General features: G+C 40.3%; 1 protein-coding gene and 1 long non-coding RNA gene across 2 annotated transcripts in view; one reads left to right on the top strand and one right to left on the bottom strand.

The window, feature by feature from the left end:
* The window catches only part of LOC123781953 (uncharacterized), a 145,893-nt gene that overhangs the window by 41,044 nt on the left and 80,616 nt on the right, over window positions 1-24,233 (top strand). Inside the window, exons 4-7 of the long non-coding RNA XR_015721292.1 lie at window positions 7,110-7,169; window positions 12,284-12,407; window positions 14,084-16,180; window positions 19,383-19,607. This is a non-coding gene — a long non-coding RNA (uncharacterized LOC123781953). The remainder of the gene's footprint in view (window positions 1-7,109; window positions 7,170-12,283; window positions 12,408-14,083; window positions 16,181-19,382; window positions 19,608-24,233) is intronic.
* KRT20 (keratin 20) lies at window positions 5,801-14,294 on the bottom strand. The gene is made up of 8 exons (XM_087854431.1): window positions 13,861-14,294; window positions 11,459-11,541; window positions 9,998-10,154; window positions 9,569-9,730; window positions 9,321-9,446; window positions 8,147-8,370; window positions 7,354-7,403; window positions 5,801-6,828 (listed from the first exon to the last, which is right to left on the bottom strand). The coding sequence occupies exons 1-8, from the start codon at window positions 14,263-14,265 to the stop codon at window positions 6,731-6,733; spliced, it is 1,305 nt and encodes a 434-aa protein (XP_087710557.1). The 5' UTR covers window positions 14,266-14,294; the 3' UTR covers window positions 5,801-6,730.

Genomic DNA, 24,233 nt, shown 5'->3' with positions numbered 1-24,233 from the left:
GCATACTGAAAACTCATTAGTATAGATATAATTGAATAATTGTGCCCATTACATATTTGTTATACGAAAAAGCAATCTGGGTGGAGTAGAGATAGGTTGTCACAAGAAATTTTTCTCTTCTAGATTATTCCATTGCTTGTATTCTCTGCACTGTCTAGTGTTTTATGCACTGTAGGAAAGCAATGAGTGATTGTTGAATAGATAAATTAGTTGTACGTTGTCCTCAGCCTTGAGCTTCTTAAAGTTCTTCACTCATATTTCCTACTTGTTTCCTTTAGAAAACTAAATGTAAACCATCTGGCTATGATCTAGTCTATCTTCTAGTGGAATATAGTTTCAGAAGCAGTTGTGAAATGCACTGGTGAAAGGTGGGGACTAAATGCATTTCCCAGGGGGCGCCTGGGTGGCTCAGTCAGTTGAGCGTCTGTCTTTGGCTCAGGTCATGATCCCGGAATCCTGGGATCCAGCCCTGCGCTGGGCTCCCTGCTCAGTGGGGAGCCTGCTTCTCTCTCTCCTGCTCCCCCTGCTTGTGTGCTCTCTCTCTCTGTCAGATAAATAAGTAAAATCTTTAAAAAAAAATGTGCTTTCCAGATTGATACAGGAATTTGAACTCTCGAGTTTAAGATCTCAGATTAGGATTAGGATGTTACATGGTTTCTTTCTTTCTGATTCAGAAAGAGGACCCTTTAAACATTGAAAAATGCTGGTTTTGAGTAGAATATTATAGTATTTTTAGCAGCTTTTCCTTTACATAAGAATTACCTTCTTAGTGAACTCTGTGAAATCTGGAGCCTTGTCTGATTATTCACTGCTCAACCCCCAGCATTGCTAATGTATCAAAATGCGGTTGATTTTTTATATTTTAAAATTCTATCACTGCTTGCACTCTCAACCCCTGCCCCTCACTCTGATATCCAGGTATTTTCTTTCTTTTTTTTTTTTTTTTCCAGGTATTTTCTGCCTTGACTCTGGCTTCCCAGAAAGTGAGGCTCTTTAAGCCTGTGAACAGTCTTGAGCTGGAGCCCCCAGTGCCCCCTGGTGATGTGGGGGCAAGTGCAGAGGGCTTGCAACTGAAGCCCGTGTCAGGTCTCTATAGGGAATACTCAGTGTCCATTCTGGCAAGCAGAAGGCCTGCGTGACTTTATGTATGTATGTATGTATGTATGTATGTATGTATGTATGTATTTTCCCAGGGACAGGAACGATGAACCCAGGGTGAAATCCAGTTCCAGCTTCCTTTTAACTTACTGTAGAAGGGACACATGTGAAGGGACATATTTTCCCCCAGCCTATCCACATCACAAGGAGCAAGCCAATGGGATTTCTAAATAAAGGGGTCTTAAGCAAGACATTTACAGAAACTATGTATTCTCACTCACAATAGATCTAGAAAGGATGCAGCAATCAAACGCTTGATGAGAGACACCATAATCCATTTGCTTCATTTCTTGAGAGGATGGTAGTGTGTTAAGTGGAAATGCCAGGGACCTGGGTCTCATATGGAAAATTTTAGCAAGCATTCTTTTAATGTATATTACAAGCATTTTGTCTGAGCTTGTCCTTGTTTGATTCGTTGATAGTGATAGTTTGCTATGTTGTAGACGCCGGGTCAGGTAAACTGCAGACATTATTTTTTAACCTTTGTGGCAACCTCTTAAGTTGGATACTTTTGTCCCATTTTTCCAAATGAGCAATCTGAGGGTCACGATGTAAGTGACTTATTCAAGACCACACAGCCAGGAGGTGGCAAAGATAGGATTCAGGTTGCAGTGCCTTTTATAGACAACACAACCCTGCTTCTTACAGTGCAAACAGAAAGGGCAGGGCGTCACTCTGACCTCCCAGTCATGAGACTGGGTTTCTGTCCTGCTCATCAACCAGGAGCTTTAGCTTTTCTCCTTGAATTTCATTTCTCAGTGTACAGGCTGACACCCAAAGAATGACACCACACATGAAATCCTGCAAACACATGGGCAAATGTAGTTTTAGTTATACTTTTGACATGTAACCGCATTGTCAGAGATCATTTAAAGTCCTAGTTCAACTTGTACTTCCTGCACAGGAACTTGACATATGGTCATTAATAGTTAGTTATAAGCAGCATTTGCCCCCTTCCTCTGCCTTCAAGGGTGATTCTATTATTATTGCCATAGAAATGAAACAGGCTATTACTTGCTTACAGACCTGAGGGGATGTGCCAAATGCAGACCTGTCGCTTAGTGATATGATCACATAATATGGGCATATGATTAACTTGAATTCTTGAACTTGGAACCGATTTCGTGCTGAAATGTATACTTTCCACCTCTAATGCCTATATGTAAATTTTAAATAATTTTGCTCGGTATCTATACCTATTATACCTTCGTGTCTCTATACATATTCTTTATCATCCTAGACTGTAAGTTTCTCAGGTAGGGACTATGTCTAATTAATTTTTTATCCTGAGTCTTAGCCTAGTGTTTGGCTAAGCTTCATCCTTGCACGTCTGGAGTTATTTCACTTGAAAGAACTTAATCCTTAATATGTTTGAATGTGTCATTTAAAATTCATTTCATTTGAGAGTGACTTTGCTCTAATTTGCTGGTGTGCTTTGACCAGGATTCATTCTGAATCCAATTATGAAGGAGGAGCAACTTCAGAAGTTGAAAAGAGAAATATTTCTTCTTCAGTGGCTGTTTTTTGGGAGGGAGGGCTAAGTTAAATAATAAAGCCTGTATTTTAGAATTTTTAGAAGTAAAAATAATTTTCTCTGACAGCTATAAAAATACAGGAAGTTGGGAGTATAGAAAACAGAAACAATCTTGGGCTTTGGTGGCAAAGTGGTTATGTAAGTTGAGGCACAGAGGAAAGTGACGAGAAAGCGGGAACTGCTCAAACGAATCATGACTTCCCTTTCTGTATAGTTTAGGGAATACTCAAGATAGAGACAGTTATTTACGTGGTATTTGTAAATCTTTTGATCTATTAAGTAAAACATATGCCCATCTTCTCATGTCACATTGGTTAGTTTCCTGCTCTTTGATTGCAGGATTTTCCACCTGAGATCTTTCCATTAAAGACAGATTTTCCACTTCTTGCAATTCACTGATCACTGTGTCCCTAACACCTTTCACTTTTGCTTTGTATAACATTTGAAGATCCTGTGAGTGAGTAAAAGAATATTGGGTTACTGACATTGTATGCTGTGCTTTTGAAATGAGGATGAAAAAAGACCCTGGTGGTCATTCTGAAGGATGAGTTCTGGACTCCAGAGCTCAGTGTTCTCAAAGGTAGGGAGGGTTGCCTATGGTGAGAGAGAGGAGAAGGAATCTTGGAATCTTCCCTTTCCTGGGAAGGCGAGTCTTGGAAGTGAGTTTCGGGGAGAGAAAACAAATGTTTGAAGGGAAATTAAAAAATAGAAATCACTAGCCAATGGTTTAAGTTGGAATTGTTATTTTAGACTGCCCCCACGTTAGCGAGGGTGAGAGCAGAGGGTGTCCATTGGCCAAGTTTTGATTTTTTTTTTTTAAGATTTTATTTATTTATTTGACAGAGATAGAGACAGCCAGCGAGAGAGGGAACACAGGCAGGGGGAGTGGGAGAGGAAGAAGCAGGCTCATAGCGGAGGAGCCTGATGTGGGGCTCGATCCCAGAACGCCGGGATCATGCCCTGAGCCGAAGGCAGACGCTTAACCGCTGTGCCACCCAGGCGCCCCCAAGTTTTGATTTTATATCATTCCATGGCATTCTTTTTTTTTCATAATAATATTTTTTATGTTAGTCACCATACAGTACATCCCTAGTTTTTGATGTAAAATTCCATGATTCATTACTTGCTTTTAACACCCAGTGCACCATGCAATACGTGCCCTCCTTAATACCCATCACCAGCCTATCCCATCCCCCCCCCCGAAGCCCTCAGTTTGTTACTGTTATTAATACAGTAGCTGACTCTCAAGCCCTTCCTGGGTACCCTACACCGTGCCAAAGGCTTTCCTTTTAGATGTCATAAGGCTTTGTGTAGATATAATTCCCCAAGGCCAGAAAAAGTAGCTCTCTCCAACCTCGCATCACCTCTAGGGTTTCTCTCTGAGTTTGATGGGTCCACTTGTGCACTGATTATTTTGTATAAAGTCATGAAATTTATTGATAATGATTCTATGCGTGATAAAAAGACCTATATTTAAGGATTGCAGGTCTTCTCTGAATCTGTACGTCTGTCAGAAATCGGATCGTGCTGTTCTGTTTCCTAGCTCATGTAAGAAGTCTAGATATGGAGATGAGCACTTCACACAGTCACTACTGGTAGAACCTGGTGGTGGAACCATCTGGCTCCACATGTATATATGGCCTCACCTACTTTCTTTGAAAGATTACTTGGAAGAAACTGGAGATCGACCAAAGGCAAGGATTAGTTTTCACTTTTTATGATAGGAAATTCAGTTAAAAATAATCTACTTTTGAACAAAGTGTCATTATTGTCTATGGCAAAAGGCAATGATTGTCATACTGATGATGGCCATGCCTAGTGAATTTCAAACCCACCTCCTACAGGTTTTTTGCTAATCAGACTCAGTCTCTGGCATTTGCATATCAAAGTTACAGACAGTTCTGGAATGTGTTTTAGTAGGAGAGAAAGAATTCACTTCTAAAAGTTCTTAACATCTTTAAAAGCAATTTACTAACCAGAGTATTAGGAAGGAAATTAAGAAAAAAATGAGAACGAACCTCTTTACTTTGAAAAGCAAAGGAATGAGAACGGGTGAAGATAATATTTTTTCTGACAAAAGTTGTGGTAAATCCAGTCATGTGGGATGCTGGCTGGACCACATTTGTGACATTTGGCTGTTGTAGGTGTCTGGCTAGTGAAAATGGCAGAAAAGCGCAAAATAACTAAGGAGAGGCAAATGCTCATTTCAGGTATGACTGTGCAGTTGTTTGTCATGTAATTAATTGCTTAAAAGGGTATCATGACTTCAGACAAACAGTCCTAAGGTTCAGTCTTGCTCCATTACTTGGTAACTGTGACTTTGGGAGAGTACCTGTTTCACGTCTTCATATATAATCCTCGTTCGTAAAATGGGGAGAATAGAATAAGGTCAAACCATGTGAAATTGCTATTTTTTTAAAGGTAAAAAGTGATTACATATTGGCAAGTTCATATGATTCAACCTAATAGCTCCTACTTCGTGGGTTATTGTGAGGATTACATGAGAATTGCATATAAAATGCCTGGCACACTGCTTAGCTCAAGTAAGTGCTCAATAAGTGGTAGATACTATTATTCTTAAGCAAATCACATTATTATTTTCAATATAATCACCCTCAAAATCCTATTTACTTACAAACTTATGTATCAAAATTTAAATCCTAGCTATTAATTTACTACAATACAATGCGAGTGGGCAAACTGATTTTTTCCTGTAAACATTTGCAAGGCAGTTTCTGCACACTGAAATGCAAAGTGTGAGAATACAGTCTGTGTCTTCTGTGTCTGACTTCCCTCAGTGAGCATAGCGTTTTCAAGGTTCATCCCTGTTGCATTATGTATCAGAACTTTGTTCTTTCTATTGCCAGATAATAGTCTATTGTATGGACATACCCCATTTTGTTTATCCTTTGATCAGTTGATGGACATTTGAGTTGTTTCCACTTTGGGGCCATTATGAATAATGCTGCTATGAATGTTTCTGCACAAAAGAACACATCGTGTGATTCCATTTGTAGGAAATGTCTGGAGTAGGTAAATTCATAGAGAGAGAGGATGTGGATTAATGGTGGCCAGGGTTGGGGGGAAGGCAGATGGGGGGATGACTCCTACTGGGGTTTCTTTTCTCCATGATGAAAACATCCTAAAACTAGACAGTGGTGATGGCTGCACAATCCTGTGAATATATTGAAGACCACTGAATTTTGCACTTTACCAGGATGAATTTTATGGTGTGTGAATTATATCTCATTAAAGCTTTTATTAAAAAAGGTGAGAAACATTTCATAACACATGTTCACTTCATAAAGAAAGAGAACACCTGATGATTTATGCAGTTTATTGTCACAAGGAGAAGCATTCTGCCTTGAGAAGGGTTTCACTAATTTTGCGTTTAATCTACTCCCACTTCAAGCATAATGTGCTTCATTCTTATTCTGCTCAGCATCTGTGATTGGGGTCTGACTCTCAAATTATTTGAAGAGCTGAGTTGAGTTTTAAAAGGCAGCGGAGACAATGGAAAAAATGCAGAGGTAACTCAAAGCTAACAGGATTGTACCAATATCAAAAATCCAATGAAGTTAACCAAGAAATTGGGTCATTTAAGAATCCAAGGGCCCCTGAAAGGAGATTTTGCAATTCAGAAACAGGAAAAATTAGAAAGAGTAGTTTATTTGCAATTTCTGGGGACTCTTCTGCTCCGTGAGGTTTAGTGTAATTCAAATGTGCTGTAATTTTCAGCAACAATAACGAATTGATATTAGGTGGTCTCTAGCTTATAATTAATGTGTTTCATGGTAAAGATGGTGGTAATGATGTTTCAATGTCCTAGTGCTCATTGGATTTCATTTTTGTAAGCGATTTGCAGCTCCTCTGAGTAAAACAATTTATATTCAATTATAGAGACCGATAAATGGGCTTTTGTCCCCTTCTGATTACCACAAAGCATTAATGGTGCTGTCTGATGGCCGCTTTCTTACAGGGAGCAAAAATTATAGCCACATTTCTTTCAGACCCTCAGCAGCATCTCCGGGTAGCTGTTTACAAATCTTCTTCCATCTCTTTGGTTTCACATGACACAACCTGGCCGTCCACCACTTCTTGCACGACTGTCATAATCTTCCTTTTTCTCTTTATATCTGAGTTTAGTTTTAAGTATAAAATGTTAGCTCAGGAACATGACTCTGCTGGCGTATAATATTCAACTTTAAATAATTTTTATTTTATATGCATTTTTTCCTAAATGAAAAAGAAACCCATTCTTTTTCTTAAATAATCTTGTCCAATTTATAAACAAATGCAGAAAATATGCCACTGTCCCCAGATTCACAAATTTTCTACTCCCCCTCCCCCAAAGAGAAATCTACAATATTGAATTAAGCCATATGCACTTTTTCATCTTATTTTTTTTTCTTTTCAGGATCCCAGGATGTCTCAGGACAGCAATAGCTTGGGCCAAGAAAAGCACCCTGTTGTGGGAGTATGACAAACTTTCCATGTTGGGAGTTTCTTTATGTAATGCACCTGATTTTTAGAATCCCTAGGGTAGTATCTGCTCCCTTGAGAACTGATCTCTCTTTTTTCACCGGTGGCATTTTAATAAGTGGTAAGCTACTGAGTGAGGAGTCAGTCTCATACGAAACATGTGAGATTAGAATACTTACCTTTCTCCTCTGGGATGCTTAATGCACTTTCTGTAGTACTGTTTTTTGTTCTTTTTTTTAAAGAAAAGAAAAAGAAACAGGAAAAGGTGTTATTGCCATGTTGAAAATGCAGGACCGTCCTGCCTTTTCTGTTTCAAAATAAAGTCCGTGTGATGTGTGTCTTAATGCTGTGTTTGTATTTTTTCTGCTTTTACCATGCTTGTTACTTTGAACTTGAGTTTCTTACTTTTCAACTTGATCTATATCTATATCTATATCTGTATCTATGGCTTCAAAACTGGCCTGTTTATGCTATGCTAGAAGCTTTTGTAATTAAAATAACAAAATTGCAATGGAAGTTTGAATCTTGTGTTCTCTTATGGAGTTTCTTGGGTGTGGTAGTTGAAGACAGTTGCTGTGGCAACACTGATGATTCTCAAACTAGCTCCCACAGACCTCTGTGGCCTTTTGTTCATTTCATGACCTCTCAAGGAGAATTTTTGAATGTTATTGTACTTCCAGTTATGTATTAGTCATAAAAATTAGCAAAAGCATAATCTGTATCGTTTACTGTATAACCATCTTCTAAGTCAGCCCTACACATGACCTCAGGTACAAAGGCTGTACCTGGTATTTTAGGGATGGGCATACTTTTGGTATGTTTTTGTTTTGTTGGTAGTGGCGTGTGTGTAATTGCCTTTGTGCTAGGGATTGCATTGGTGCTGGGGAATGAGTGACAGGGTTTAACGTGTGGACATTGAAATAGCACAGCATGTAGACACTGGCACATATCCTTTGATTCTAAGAGCCTTACGTGACGACATCTTCTCCTTCCAGAAGGCGGCGATAAGTAGCAATTTCCTGCTCAAGCCGGGTCTTTATGTCAAGGAGGATATTGTATTCATTGCTCTGGCGTTCCATATCGGTCCTAATCTGCGTCAGTTGGGCTTCTAGGTTGTCCAGTACTGCCTGGATGGTGACCAGTTTGCTACTGTAACGATCTTTGGTGTCCTCTAGTGTATACTCCAAAGTTTCTTTCTATAAGCACGAGAAAAAGTGGATGTTTCTTAGTCGAAGACTTAAGAGGTGTTTCAGTTTTAATTTCTTTTGCGGAGAATTCCCACAGCTCGTCACTGCGGGCATGATTCCTATTTCTAGCTTTACCTCCCACTCTTCCCATTTAGGCACCCTCAGCCAGCTGCTCGGACCACTAGCTCCTGAGCCCCAGCCAGCTGCTCTGACCTCTAGGGGTCTTTTGTTTGCTTTTAGCTTCACACTCACTGTTCTCTTACCGGGATTGTATTCTTGTTCTCAACATTTGCCTCCTCTCCCTGTGATTTGTGGTGCCCCTCCAAATGGAGGATTAGATTTCCTCATCCCATTGACGCCATGCTTGGTCATGTGACTTTCTTCGGCTAATGAAATGCAGGTGAAACTGACAAATGTCTTTTCTGAGGAGTAGCTTTAGGAGCTGTCACACGGTCCAGCCATTGCTGTTTTCTTTCTGCTACAACACTGGCATGCCCTGGCCAGGGTCTCCTCCCTTGGCCTTACCCCTGGAAATGTTGGAGCAGACCTGCAGTCAGCCCATGATGGATGCAGTGTTGCTGTTGTGAGCCACTGTGATTTGGGGGTTGTTAACACAGCATAATTTTATCAAGAGCTGACTGATTTGCTTAACCTGGAAGGTCTTTACCGCTATTCTCCAACTACAAATTCGTCTCAAGTTTTCTGATCTAGTTGAAATGCCACTTTCCGTGTGAAATCTTCCAGATCTACTTGTTCCACTGCATCCTTGCAGCACATTGCTCTTGTCCTGGATTTCTTGCTGTGTTTTAATTATAATCAGTGGCTTGGCCTGTTTCCCCAGGCCAGCTCTGCAGGGGTGAAGGATTATTTCCTAGAGGTTTCTGTATCTCCAGATGTCCTCACACAGGCACTTAATAAACACACACTGCATTGAGAGTGAGAAGTTAGAGGTGCTTTACCAGACTGAGGAGGGACTGGAGTTCTATCTCCAGGTTCTGGTAGGTGCGTCTCAGCTCCTTTACTTGTACCTCAGTTTCTTTTAACTCTTCACTGCTCACTGTGACTTGTTGCTGCAAAGTTTGAGTCTAAAGTTCCAAAAATGAAAAAAATAAATGAGTAAGGAGAGAGAGAAAGGAAAGAAGATGAGTTATCTTTTTTGAAGGACAGCTTCTTCACATTGGCTTACCCTTCAGAATTATGCTATTACCTGTTTCTCAAACTGTTCTTTGGCCTTCTGAAGGTTGTCTTGGACTATCACTTCGTACTTCTGCCTCATTTCATTCATGATGGTGCCAAGGTTCAGGCTTGGAGCAGCATCCAGTTCTACATTGACAGTATTGCCCAGGTGTCTGCGTAGGCTGTTCACTTCCTACAAGAGTGAAAATCCTGATTATAGTCTGAAGCAAGTTCTCACATGGGGCTGGGCAGAAAAGACATAGGTCTTATGGCTTCTTTCATTGGGGGTGAGTGAAAAAGAAAGACAATAATTTAGGTAGGGTTTATTCTAGTCCAGGTACTGCTCTGTCATTGAACTCTGACCACTCACACCATTATTATTGTCATTTTATCAACCCCCCCATTATCATTATTAGAGTCATTCTATCATTCCCAACACCAGTTCTGAATATTTCCTCACCTCCTGATGTTCTTTTTTGAGGATATCCAGGTCTTTACTCAGTTCTTTAATTTGAATCTCCAAGTCTGTTCTAGTTAAGGATAGATCACCCAAGACCTTATTCAGGCCTTGGATATCACTCTCCACTGCTAGGCGTAGTCCTCTTTCAGTCTCATACCTGTGAATTAATTGGTATGCAGACGTAATTGAGTCTTTTGAAGCCATTATAGAAGAGAGAGTCTTAATATAACGAGATATTTTTACGTGGTATATGAGGATCAATTTCAGTACACTGTGTCCCTCTTTATACATTCCAAAAATGTTAATGAGAACCCAAGAATCAGATAATTTGCTCCATAATATCATCTTTGTAATTTGGAGTGATTGGTAAAAAAGCAATCTGAGCTGTTAAACGTTTCCAAATTCTAAAATATATATTTTGCTTTAATTAATGTGTCAGCAAAGGATTCTCATTATTGATATTAAATAATGGATAGTTAGATTTACTTAATGAATGCACATGATCAGTTAATTTTTATTACTTTGTAAGCAGATGCGTCCAAAGTGAATTATCTTAAAGAATTCATGATTCTCCCCTACAATCTTATGTACTCTCATTTTTATTAAAGTAGCAAAAGTTTAAAAAATGAAAATGCAAGGGAATATTCAGGTGCTGACTTAGTAAAATTGGAATTGGAATGTTTACTGCTTGAATCTTCAGATCTGCTTTCCATTTCCTTCTTTTTGATCCCTTGTAGCATTCAAATGCTACCCTTCTAAACCGCAAAGGACCTTTTAGTACCAACGCATTGTACATATTCAGAATGAGAAAGCGCTAGTGTAGGGGCCATTTATGAGGAACAGCTGTGATCACATGTGGTGTGACATGGTGATAGGAGAGTGAACACAATCTGAGCTGGTTTAATCATAGTCTTAGTTCTTTGGTTTGTCAGACTCTATTATAAAACACTAGCAAACTCAGAAGCATCAAAGGTCACACCCTGGAACTTGGGCCACACACTTGCAGCACTTGAAGGAGCATGGATGACTCACTTGGAGAGTCACCACACGTAGATACGCGGCTCGCTTTAGATAACAGAAGGGCACCACTGCAGAAGGGGAGTTGTATATTGCCTTGGTATTACTCCAAAGGGCAGAGTTAGGTTCAATGGGCGAAAAGGTAGATGTGAGGTTACTAAAAAAGAATGTTCTAGCAACCAGAGCTAACCAGTGAAAACAGTAGTAGTTACTGGGGGTGTTCCGTTGCATGCTGGGTGACAAAATCTTAGGAATGTGGGTGAGGAAATTGTCGCTCTGCATGCTGGGCTGGACCCGATAGCTCCTAACACCCTTAAAACTCCCAGATTCTGAAAGTACTTAAGGTAGCTCCTTTACCAACAAGAATGTGGGAAGCTGAGTTTCATGAAGGACTACTAAAAGGAATCCCTTTTCAGGAAGGTTAACCATGGTGTTAGAACCTACTTCAGCTTGAAGTCCTCAGCAGCCAGTTTGGTATTATCAATTTGCAGGACATAATGCACATTTTCCAGTTGTGCATTTTTAATCTGGAAAATACATGAGAAAGAATGACATTTTCAACTGGACAGGAGTTTCAAATGATTGAGTGTGTCCTCAGATACAACACTATTCTATCAAAGATGATGTTCATTTCAAGAATTTCCACATGAAAATAGGAAGAGTAATGATGTAGGCATTTAACATAATTGAGTCATAAAATGTAACTCTGGTCCCCAGGGTTTGGTGAGCTTTCTTACGGTTTTACAAAAGGAAAATTTCATTCAACTTGAGCCATCAAACCTCATTGAGTGCCTTCCCTTTGATGTTCCTGCTTAGAATATTCTTGTTAGCCCCTCTCACTTGGTGAACTGCTTCTCTTCCACATCTCACCTTAGACATCATTGCTTCAAGGAAGCCTCAGTGATTTCCTCAAGGCAGAACTGAATGAGAAGTGCCTGTGTTCTCACTGTCCTACACAGCCCTCCTGGCTAGCATTTATCCCTCCATGTGGGATGTATGTTGCCTTTGTCTGTGCCTGTTCCCCCCTAAATCACATTATGTTCGCCATCATATTCCCCCATGCCCAGCTGGGGCCCAGCACTCGGTATGTACTAAATATTGGCTGAGTGAATGGGCATCTGTTTTGTGAGAGCTGTGCCAGGCACTGGCACTGTCAGGATGGATAAGCCCTCGATCTTAAAAACGGGGTTACCTAATGGGTGAGTTCTCTATGATGTGTGTGCATCTTGTCTGCTTGTAGAAGATGTTACGGTGACATGTCTCTTTCAGCAGATCCAGTCCCGGAGAGAGCTGCCTTCGTATACCGAGTCTGCCCTGCTAAATGGAGTAGATGGCTGTGTCTCTGTGTTTGGGCTGATCCAAAGTAGATTCAGAAACATGAATCATGAGACAGGTAGGGAAGAATGGTTTGCTGATTTGAACGTTTTTTAGTGGGAGCCTGAGAAGAATGACCTCTTGGCAGAAAGACAGTTTAGACACCTTTGCCTCACCTCCCCGTGGTTCCCGAAACCCCCAAAGTAACTTCCAGTGGAATCTGGTTCAAATTGCACTGATAATAAAATGCAAGAAAAAGAGACTTGCTGGTAAGGAGGTGGCCTTTGCTCTAAAGGAATATGAATATTAAAATGAAACTGAAAGGGATTCTTTCCTTGATTAGATAAGAATTTGAAAGCAGAGCAAGTGCTCCTGTCATATCCGAACTTTGCAATTAGGAGCAAAGTCCACTTCCTTTATTGCACACAATTGAGAAAACAGAACTCCACCTTTTGTGGGAGTAGGTTGTGATATGATTGCAACAAATTTGAATTGGGGGCAATAGAACATTTTGTTACTGTAGAAGTGGTTTCTGAACCGCTTGTGATGATGACGATGAGATCATTAAACAGGGTATTTAAAAACTTGGATGTCATTCAGGCGCCTGCTTGGCTCAGTCGGTGAAGCAGCTGACTCTTGATACTGGCTCAGGTCGTGATCTCAGGGTCCTGGGATCGAGCCCCACATAGGGATCCTAGCTCAGCGGAGGGTCTTCTTGATATTCTCTCTCTTCCTCTCCCTTTGCTCCTCCCCCTGTTCTCTCACACTCTCTCTCTCTCAAATAAATAAATCTTTTTTTTAGAGGTTTTATTTATTTATTTGAGAGAGAGCGCGAGCACACACTTAGGCAGAGCAGCAGGGTGAGGGAGAAGGAGGCTCCCCACTGAGCAGAGAGCCCAATGTGGGGCTCCATCCCAGGACTCCGGGATCATGACCTGACCCGAAGGCAGACCCTTAACCGACTGAGCCACCCAGGTGCCCCTCAAATAAATAAATAAATCTTAAAAAAAATCTGGATGTCATTAATACCTACATCCCTTCCTCATACTTCTACCCCGAATCACTTTGTCATTGAAATTTATGGTACAGTATCTTAATACTATATTACCATATTTACATAAATTAAAGGAGGAACATCTCTAAGTTGACTGGGAATTCAAAAGTTAATGAGAACCAGGTGAAAAAAACCTGAGATTTATAATCACATAAGAATTTTAGCTCTTTTCAGAAAAAAAAAATGTCTACTATCCATTTAGACTTGTCCTGGTAAACTGTGAGAAAAATACAGATTATATTTTCATATTTTCCATGTAATTAGATTTTAAAAAGTGAAAAAAAAATTACAGTCATCCAATGATGTAGTCAGCTACCCCAGCACTAAGGGTAGATGATAGAATGCACTGTTTTTGTAGATATAGCATTTCAGCCTAATTGCTCTATAACATCCTTTTGGACTCACCTAACATATATGCCCTCTTGGTATATATCCTGCAGCTCAGCAGCGGACTAGAAAACACAGTGTCGTCCCTTACCTGACTTTGCAGCTCTTCTATTTGTTGGTAATACGCACTGTAGTCCCTGGTGCTGGGCGTCTTTGTTTCATACCACTGCTTGATCTGCAGTTCGAGTTGGGAGTTGGACTGTTCCAGGGACTGCACTTTTGCTAGGTAGCTTGCTAGGCGTTCATTTAGGTTCTGCATGGTTGTCTTCTCGTTACTAACAAACAGGTCTCCTTTGGTGCCATCATTCCCATAGGTCATCTTCTGGCTGGAGTTCGAGATGCGGATGCCCTGACCTCCAGCTCCCCCATAGACGCTGGGTGCAGCCCCAAAGTGCTGCATGCCCCCCTTCCTGTACATGGAGCCGCTCACGCTGCGTGCAGAGCCCTGGGAGGAGGAACTCAAGCCTCTATGGAGGCTTCTACGAGTGAATTCCATTGGGGATTCTAGGAGGGAGCACCTGTAGCTTCTGGATGGCTGGAGCAGAGTCTGTCTCCCGGTGATGGATGAGCTGACCTTTTATAGAGTTCGTAGGAAAGGAACACCTCCTCCGCTGACCTCCTCTGCTGACCTCTCACCTTTGGATTGACACCACTGTCCGCCGTGCCTTGCTTTGTTTTTTTCTTTTTCCCCTTTGTACAGCAGTCTGTTTAGTTTCATTCCAGAAATTACCACTAGAGGCATTTCTTAGAGGCTTTTCTCAGGGGCAATTCCTTTTTTAAAACAGAGACAACAAAAGGAAACAGGAAGATGTATTCTTTTAGCCCTTGCACCTGCCTTGGCAGATTTTTTTTCACCCTAATGTACACATAAAGAATATTGGCAAATGCCATGAATAATTTAGGTACCCAAAAAGACAGACATGGGTACATAATAGTTACACTGGTGATCAAGAACAATGTTTTAAAATCTTTTTTAGTTTATACTTTTCTTTCTGGTGAGAACATTTGAGTTCTATTCTTTTAGTAAATTCCTAGTGTACAGTACAGCACTATCAGCTATAGTTCCCATATTTTACATTAGATCCTCAGACCTTATTCATCTTAAAGCTGAAAGTTTGTATCCTTTTACCTCTCCCTATTTCTACTACCCCCAGGCCCTGGCAACCGCTGTTTCTATGAGTCTGACATTTTTTCTTATCTTAAGATTCCACATGAAAGTGATATCATGCAGTATTTGTCTTTTTCTGTCTGGTTTATTTCACATAGCCTAATGCCCCCGGGGAGCTATCTATGTTGTTGCAAATGACAGGGTTCCCTTCTTTTTCATGACTGAATAATAGTGTGTGTGTGTGTGTGTGTGTGTGTGTGTGTGTGTGAGATCTTTATCCTTTCGTCCTTTTGTGGACCGTGAGGTTGTTTCTATATCTTGGCTATTGTGAGTAATGCCTCAATGAACATAGGAGTGCAGGTACCTTTGAGATAGTGATTTTATCTCCTTTGGAGATATACCTAGATGTGGGATTGCTGGATCATATGGTAATTCTATATTTAATTTTTAAGGAACCTCCATATTATTTTCCATAGTGGCTGTCCCCCTTTGCATTCCCACCAGTAGTGCACAAGGGTTCCCCTTTCTCCTCACCAATATTTGTTCTCTCTTGTGTTTTTGATGATGACCACTCTAACACAATGAGGTAATATCTCCTTGTGGTTTTGATTTGCATAAGAACAGCGGTTTATAAATATGGGTAATCACTCTCCAGAATCTCTGTTTTGTGCTTTTTTTTGTTTTTAAGTTTTTCCCTGTTTAGAAGTTATATTTTATAAAACTATTAACATATTTTGTACAAACACAAAACCTCAAGTATTTAAAAAGGAATGAAACATTTGTACATTTGGAGATGTAGTTTGGGGAAGTGAATTGAGTGAGTTTAGGTTGAGCGGTAGATAGATGATTTTGAATTTCCCCCCCTTAATTCTAATGTTCTAAGACCAGATAATTCGTTTAAATTTTTCAGTCACTGCCTGGCTTTAGGTCTTGTTCCCTGAAAACAGAATAAATAGCATGGGGCTTTGCACCTGACCTGGTCCATGAAGAAGTCTCTCTCCCCTGTTATAAGGTCAGCTCAGTACCCACCGTGAGACAGAGTGCTTGCTCCATCCATTCTGAAACTACAGCTGCTCCCTCCTAGAATCTCCACTGGATTTCACTGGCAGAAGTTTTCATGGAAGCCCGATCTTCCCTACGGGTCCACAGGCTCACGGCGTCAGCGGAGCAATGTATAGGCAGGGTGTGTGCAGTGTCTTGGGACTACGCCCAGCCTCTGTGGTTGGGCTGGAAGCCTCTGCTGGCGTGTAGACATCTGGACACACTGTGAGCTCTGGGTTGTGATCTCGCCAGTGGAGCTCTGGTAAGCATTGTCGAACCAAATGGAATCGATTCATTTGTTCTTCCTCATTCAAACCCCCTGGCCAAAAAATTCACTGAAACACTTAAATTGTTTCTTTAATCAGGTTACATATTTCAAAGGTTTGGAGAAGTTACAGAAAACACCTCATTGATTTTCATTCTGATACTTTAATTGAGGTTTGTATAGGAGTAAAGCAAGTAAGCAAGCAAGCAAACAAAAAAAGAAGAAATCTAAAAAAAGCTATATCCAAAATCTCTGTACATTCTTTCTGAAGAATTTGAAATTTACTTTTTTAGTGGCCCAATCTGTTGTCATTCTACTAAAAACCAATGGCTTTTTACTTTTGAGTTTGAGTTTTTTTAGTTACTCTTTTTTTTTTTTAACATTTTTCTTCTAAAATAAGGTAAGACTATGTTATTTCTCTCTTTATAAATGGTGTACTTTAAAATAATATTTTGTGTTAGACTTTGCTTTAGTTACATTATAAAAGTAAAAATTGGGAGAGTTAAACCTACTTCATGCTCTTTATGGTATATATGTGGATAGCACTTATGCTTTCATCCATTCATATTCGCATCAGCCAATACTCACTGAGTGTCACCACCAGTAACTGAGCATGTAATAAGCAGACCTTGCTCTTTGTTACAAAGCTTTACATTACTTTGTAAATAGCTGTCACAGCTAAAATCTTCAATGAAGGACCCTTTATAAACACATGAAGTGTGTTCTTTCATGTATGTGTTTTCACAAAATTAATGTCTTTTGTTGTTGCTTAATGGGGGAGAAGGAGGTCTTTTGAGTAAAGTCATTGGAGAATTGTGCTGCTTAAATTACACAAGTTTTGCAGTGAGTTAGTTTCAGCTAAGAGTTTAATACACTAACACATATGATCGAGGTGTGTAGAAGCATTATTTAAATCAAGAGTTAGCTTTGTAAGAGCTAGGAATATCAGTGCAGTTATTAGACATGATAATTTTTCTTTTCTTCTTTAGCACAATTATTCCTTGTGGCTGGGCCCAATTATGATTAAGTGAAACAGTTAAAGTCTCATTAAAATCATTAACATCATTTTTAACTTTTTGGAAAAATAACTATGTTATTCCACCAGTTTTTGGCTAGTATTTGTAGGTTTTTTGAGCTTTCAAATTTAAAGTATGATATCGTAGGGCTATTATTTTTAATTGAGGTAGAATTAACATATAGTGTTATATTGGTTTCAGACGTACAACGTAATGATTCAACAATTCTGTTACTATGGAGTTCAGTCATCCAATCTAGAAAAGTTCTCGTTGTGAAGATTTCCACATGTTTATTTCAGGGCAGGAGAATTTCCCAGCTCCTCTGCCATGTTGAGTTTTATGCTCTGGTAGATTATTATAACGTGTAATGTGACCAGAGGGAACCAGGTATTTCATAGCAATTAATTTTTCTGAACTATACCTGAGGACTAGATACAGATCTTGTCATTTAGAATTTAGAGTCCCTGCTCTTCCAGGTTGTTGGATGACAGCATCTACGGATAAATATTTATTAGATCCCCACTTGCTTATAGCTAATAGGAGGTACTTTTTGACCTCTGAGACAGACTCTGCTGAGGGGGTTAATGATTAATATTAAGTATGGCCAGTAATTTGTAAAGTTATTATAAGCACTACATAGCCAGAGGATTTTCAGCTTTTTTCCCCCAGCATGGACAAGGTGCTGCAGCCCTGATGTGATACATGTAGAATCTGCCATCTCCGGCAGGGTGTGGGGGTTGTCTTGCCCAGACCTGTGCGTTAGGGTATATTGCTCTCATTGGTTGAGGAGGATGGCATATAGGAATTGTGGGTGTCTGTGGGCATTGTGGTTCTAGATACCGTACAAAGTTAATTCAGAAAGAAATCATGGCCTCTGTATTTAAAACCCGCTGTACTTAATGAAATAGTTACAAGTGAACTGATGTGGAAAAGAATAAAGTATTTCCATATTTAAAAAATGGAAGTTGTAATTCTCTCAGGCAAAAAATACATATACAAAAGTAAGTTCCAGATTCAATAAAGATACAAATGTGAAAGGTAAAAACCATACAATGTTTAGATGAAAATATAGAATAATATCTTTAGGAATCAGGGTAAAGGAATATTTCTTAAACAAGACACAAAAAGTGCAAACTATGATATTAACCTAACAATTTTTGCTCACTAAAGGACTCCGTAATTGTAATGGGAAAAGCCCCAAACAGTGAGCAGTTATTTATAAAACATGTAACTGACAAGGAATTAGTTTCCAGAATATACAAAGAATACCTACAAATAAATAAGAAAGAGAAAAAAGAACCCAGTGAGAAAGTGGGCAAAAATATGAATGGATGCCCAGAAGAGGAAAGCTGGATGGCCCGTTTCATACCTGCCAACTGGAAAAAATTAGAGGGTTGGATAAGGGAAATTCTTATCCACTAGGAGTGGCTGTGTAAATAGGTACAGTTACTTTGGAAAATAATTGGAGCTGATCTCAGAACAGTGAGCACGCACCTACCTGTCATCCAGTAATTCCATTCCTAGGTACGTATTCCAGAGAAAGCCGTACAAGACTATGCACAGAAGCATTGTTCTTCACACTAACAGACACACACACACTCTTGAAACAACCCCAATGTTCATCGACAGTAGAGTGAAGAAATACATTGGCAGATATTCACACAATGGCATACGATGCAGCAGTTTAAAATGGAGGAAGTACGTTCTTGATGTGGATGAATCTAAAAAGCATGTCTAGTGAAAGAAATGACACAACATAATGTATGCAAGTCAATTCAATTGGTAAAATTTACAAAAACGGGCAAAACTAAATCATGCATGATTTTTTTTTATTATGCTATGTTGGTCACCATACAGTACATCATTAGCTTTTGGTGTAGTGTTCCATGTATGATTAAGGGATAGACATACAGATAGTGCGGTGGATTGCAAGTAATGGTCACAGAATCCTCCTGAGGCTGTATGCACACCCTTTGCAAGTCCTCTTAGAGTTTGAGGGGCATCTGGACCAGTTATATTTTTTGAGGCTCCTGATACATTAAACAAATGGAAAAAAAAATCCCAAATGGGGTAGCCAAAATCACCATGTTTATTTTTATTTCCTACACATTACCATTTTCAACACAAAAGTATAATATGTTGGTGCCGATACAAGATTTATAAAAAATGCTCACTTATTTTAGTGCATTGTAGGCTGTGTGAGATCCAGTGCTGGGACAGTTTTGACTGATGAGATGAAGGTCTTCTTTCAACCCTGGAAGTGATCACTGAAACCAGATATCACCACATTGGAATTTAACCTCCAAAGTCTCTGAATGGGAAGCCATAGGCTGAATGACCCTCTTTCGGCAATCGGCCCCGTGTCTGGATTATTTCACCAAAGTCTGGTGTTATACCAAGGACAGCAGGTGGGTACTTATTTTATATTAGCTTGACTAAGTAAGAGAAAGCCCCACTAAATTCCTCCAAAAACAGAATAATTTTTCCTCTAGGCAAATTCCCGTTTCTGTCCTTAGAATCGCACTTAAGAACTTATTGTCATCTTAAATAACCTCTTAGCTCCTGCTTCTCGCCATCAATGGTTCATAAATGTAGAGGTCCATCTCAGATGCCTATCTACAAATGCAAACCTGATTGTTTCACTTCTCTGAAAAATTCCTGGCACTTACGTGGTCAGTCTAATACATAGCTCTCTAAGGTCTAACCCCTGCCTACCTTTCCAGAGTCCCCTTCTTTCCCCAGCTCTACCCTTCAGTAACACAAGCCACGGATACTCCTCCACTCCGTGCCTTTGCATGGGTGTCATTCCTTCCAGGAAGACATCTTTGTGTTCCCAAACTCCTTCCTTTCCAGGGTGCCCAGCTGTCTTGGTTTGCCCGAGACTGAGAGGTTTTCTGGGATATGAGCCTTCGAATGTTAAAATCAGGACAGTTCCAGGCAAACCAGGACAGTTGGTCATCCTGTTCATCTCTCCTGTGCATGTCTCTCTGGGGTACACATGCATACACTCTGGTCCTGATTCCGTTGTTGAATGAATGGGTGTGGATGTGTGGAGTAGGAGATTAGGATGACTCTCAGGGTTCTGACTTGGGTGACTGGGCCATGATAATGGTGCCCTTTACTGAGGGGGGCAGTGGGACAGGGCTGGGAGAGGGTCCGGGGAGGGGTTGTCGCAAAGGAATACATGACGTGTTCATTTGCAGACATGCCAAGTTTGTGGTGTCTGCACTATCAGATGTTCATGGGGAAGACCTCTATGAAGATGACTGTTGAATGCTCTGATCTGGAAAGAACTGGGCTGATGGTATATACTCCACTTTGTTGATTCTCACATTATCCCTCATACACAAATTATCACCACAACTCTAGTTCACTTGGTCTTTTCCGAACTCCAGAGTCAAACCTCTGCACAGAGACCACAGGTGATGGGGAGGAGCCCTGCTTTGCATGGGCCTCCTTGCTGCCCTAAGGTTTTTCCTTTCCGTTCTCCAGACTACTCTGCTGCACTGTCACACAACTGAACGTTTCATTCATTGCGATAAGTTAAAAATGTAGTAGTTACGGTGCTTAAGTACAGTTTGTGAAGGATCCAAGTCTGACCTAGACTTAGCAACTAAGTGGTAACAATCAATTAGCATTGAACCTTTTGGACTTTATTTTATGGGAGGAAGTGATCAGTGGTTCAATTTTATGATGTCCTTTCATGTTATTTGAACAACCCAAACTTAGTATTTTTTTTAAAGATTTTATTTATTTATTTGACAGAGAGAGAGACAGCCAGTGAGAGAGGGAACACAAGCAGGGGAAGTGGGAGAGGAAGAAGCAGTCTCCCAGCGGAGCAGGGAGCCCGATGCGGGGCTCAATCCCAGGACTCCGGGATTACTCCCCAAGCCGAAGGCAGATGCTTAACGACTGAGCCACCCAGGGGCCCCAAACTTAGTATTTTTGAAAACAAGTAAGCAAGTGGCAATTACTCACTTTGTTATTTTTCATAGTGCTTATTTATTTATTTCATGGTGCTCATTTTAATTTTTTAATTTATTATTTTTATTAATTTATTTTTATTTTTTAAAAGATTTTATTTATTTATTTGACAGACAGCGAGAGAGGGAACACAAGCAGGGGAAGTGGGAGAGGGAGAAGCAGACTTCCCACTGAGCAGGGAGCCCGATGCGGGCCTCCATCCCAGGACCCTGGGATCATGACCTGAGCAGAAGGCAGACGCTTAACGGCTGAGCCACCCAGGCGCCCCACATTTTTAATTACAAAGAACTGTAGGCTCTCATTTCTGGAAGAGACCTTGGAAATTGTGTAGCTCATGTCTCTTATTTTATAAACAAAAAAGCTGGGGTGTTCATAGATTAATTGTTGGGGCATCTGTTGCCTAGCAACAATGCAAATATAGAAAGTTGGTCAACTTAATCAACGTAATGTTTGCTCTCTAAATTGGTTTTCAGTAAATTTCCCTGGCCCAGGAAAGCTGCCTTGCAAACAACACCCTGATAAATAAACAAAACTCTCACCGATTGAATTATTGCTTAAGAGGCCAATAATATAAGTTATATGCCCCATATGTTCTAGTTTCCACCCTGGGGCTAAAGACCTGCTCTTTCAATATCTTCCTTCATTTGCTCCTAATAGCACAAAGTTAAAGTAGATGCTCTACGATGTGGCAGTGATCACTGGCCCCAGAATATTCCTCAAACAAGGCACAGTATATATAGATACATCAAACCAGATGGGGAGATGTATTATTAATTAGTCTTTGGGAACACAAACAGCATATGTGTTCACATTTCAGCTTGGTTGGGTATGTCATTACTTTTTAATATGCACACATTTAAGTTAAAAAAAACTATAGAAAGCAGATTGTTGATTAAAAGAGAAGCTCTAGATGCTTACATTGAAAATATGTTGTAAGGAATACGATAGAACTTGAAATGAGTGTGAGAGAGAGAAATAAAGGGAGAGAGAAAGAGAGAGCAAGAGAGGCAGACAGAAAGAGTGAGCTTTTTCCACATCTAATTTTGGAAGGAGTTGTAAACAGGTTTTAGGAAAATGTCTATAAAGATCAACATTTTGTGAATTAGGCAGTTGGCAAAGCATGAAAACTGGCTTTTAAAAATAGAAAAAGAAATTAATCAAATCATTTATTCTTTGTTGAATAAATGAATGGTATATTCAGTCTCCAGTTATGTTTATTGAATGTAATAAATATGGCATTTGAGTAGAAGTCAGGTTTTTAATCTCTAATTCAGATCCTTTTCCCCCCAGGCCCCACAGACATAGGGTCTTAGCATTGTCAAAACGGAAATACCATATAGCAAAATTGGCCCTAGAAGCAATGATCAATTAGTCAGACATTGCTCTCAGGGAATGCCTCTAGCATTCCTGCCTCTAGCAGGAAATACTGACATGGATTTTAATTTTAACTTTAAATTTTTTAAAGATTTATTTATTTAGGGGTGCCTGGGTAGCTCAGCCAGTTAAGCGTCTGCCTTTGGCTCGGGTCATGATCCTGGAGTCCCAGATTGAGCCCCACATCGGTCTCCCTGCTCAGCAGAGAGCCTGCTTCTCCTTGTGCTCTCTCGCTCACTCTCTGTCTCAAGTAAATGAATAAATAAATCTTAAAAAAAAAGATTTAGTTATTTTTAGAGGGGGGAGGGGCAGAAGGAGAGGGAGAGGGAATCATCAGGCAGACTCCCCACTGAGTGGGGAGCCAGACGTGGGGCTCGATTCCAGGACCCCGATCATGACCTGAGCCGAAATCAAGAGTCAGCCGCCTGACTGATTGAGCCACCGAGGTGCCCCTTAATTTTAGCTTTAACTTTAATTTTAATGTGGGTGGTTAAGAAAGATGAACAAGTGTGGGATGGGAGAGTAGAACATGGAGACCCGAGGGGCCCTGAAGATAAAGAATTGGATGAGTTAAGTCAGCCTTCAGGCTCTGGGGTCCAGGTTATATATTAATTGTCGAGTTGGGATGCTAGCATATGATAAGGTAATCAATCCTTAGGTAATCCTGCTGGGGCGTCAGAGGGTCAGGAGGAAAAAACCCCACTGCGAAGAGCCCCATTTAACCTGATTTAGAAAAGTGAAGGCAGAGAACCACTATCATCGCCACAAGATTTCACTAGCAACAATACCCAGTGCCCACAGTAGAGCCCTTTTACAGTTTTGCGTTTTGTTCCTGTGCTGTGTCCCTAGCCTTCTAACCAGGGGCTTTATACCTTTCTGGGGACTTCCTAGGTGTCAGTGGAGACCTGGTTTATTCCAATTTTTTTTCCAAGAATGAGTTGCTACTATTCAGCTCTCACAACGCTGCTAATATTTTTGATGCCTCATGTTCCACAAAGGCCTCCTTGTTTGGTGTTTTCTACTTTTTTAAGCAACGAAAAGCCTGGAGCGATTTCTTATGTATTTGACACATACGTTGAGGGATACTTAATAATCGCTGCCCAGGGCAAAATATAAAAGGATTTTATGGCCGAGTCTTATGTTGATGGAGTGGACAGGCTGGTAGCTACACACACTCTTTCAAAATAAATGCGTCTCTGTGAAATGAGCTGTCAGGAGGACTACGGGTTTTGGAAGCCTGGAGTAATTAAGGAGCAATATATTGGTTCAGAGGAACTGACATTAATGTTGACACATGAGGTTTCTGGGCAATTTGATCTCTAGCAATAATTCATTTTGTTCCCTACTGCAGGACTCATTTTGTTCCTAAGTCATTGGAGGCTTTATTAAAGATTTACCTGGTGGCTTTTTAAAAGCACGGTATTTACTGTGGTATGTGTTCAGTCACCAGTTATGTTTATTGAACATCATAAGTATGACATTCAGCCAGAGGTCAGGTTTTTAATGTCTAATCCATTCTCTGCCCCAGCACCCCAAATTCGTACCAACATAGGGCCTTCGCATTGTTAACATGGAAATACCGGACAGTAAAACTGGCCCTGGAGGCAATGATCAATTAGTCATAGATTAAAATGGAAACCAATTATCCTGGCTTGCCATGCTCTCGTGTTAAAGCC

This window comes from Ursus americanus, chromosome 23 (genome assembly GCF_024610735.1).
Source record: "Ursus americanus isolate L20-20 chromosome 23, mUrsAme1.1.p, whole genome shotgun sequence".
NCBI lineage: Eukaryota > Metazoa > Chordata > Mammalia > Carnivora > Ursidae > Ursus > Ursus americanus.
This window is presented reverse-complemented; position numbering and strand designations above follow the sequence as displayed.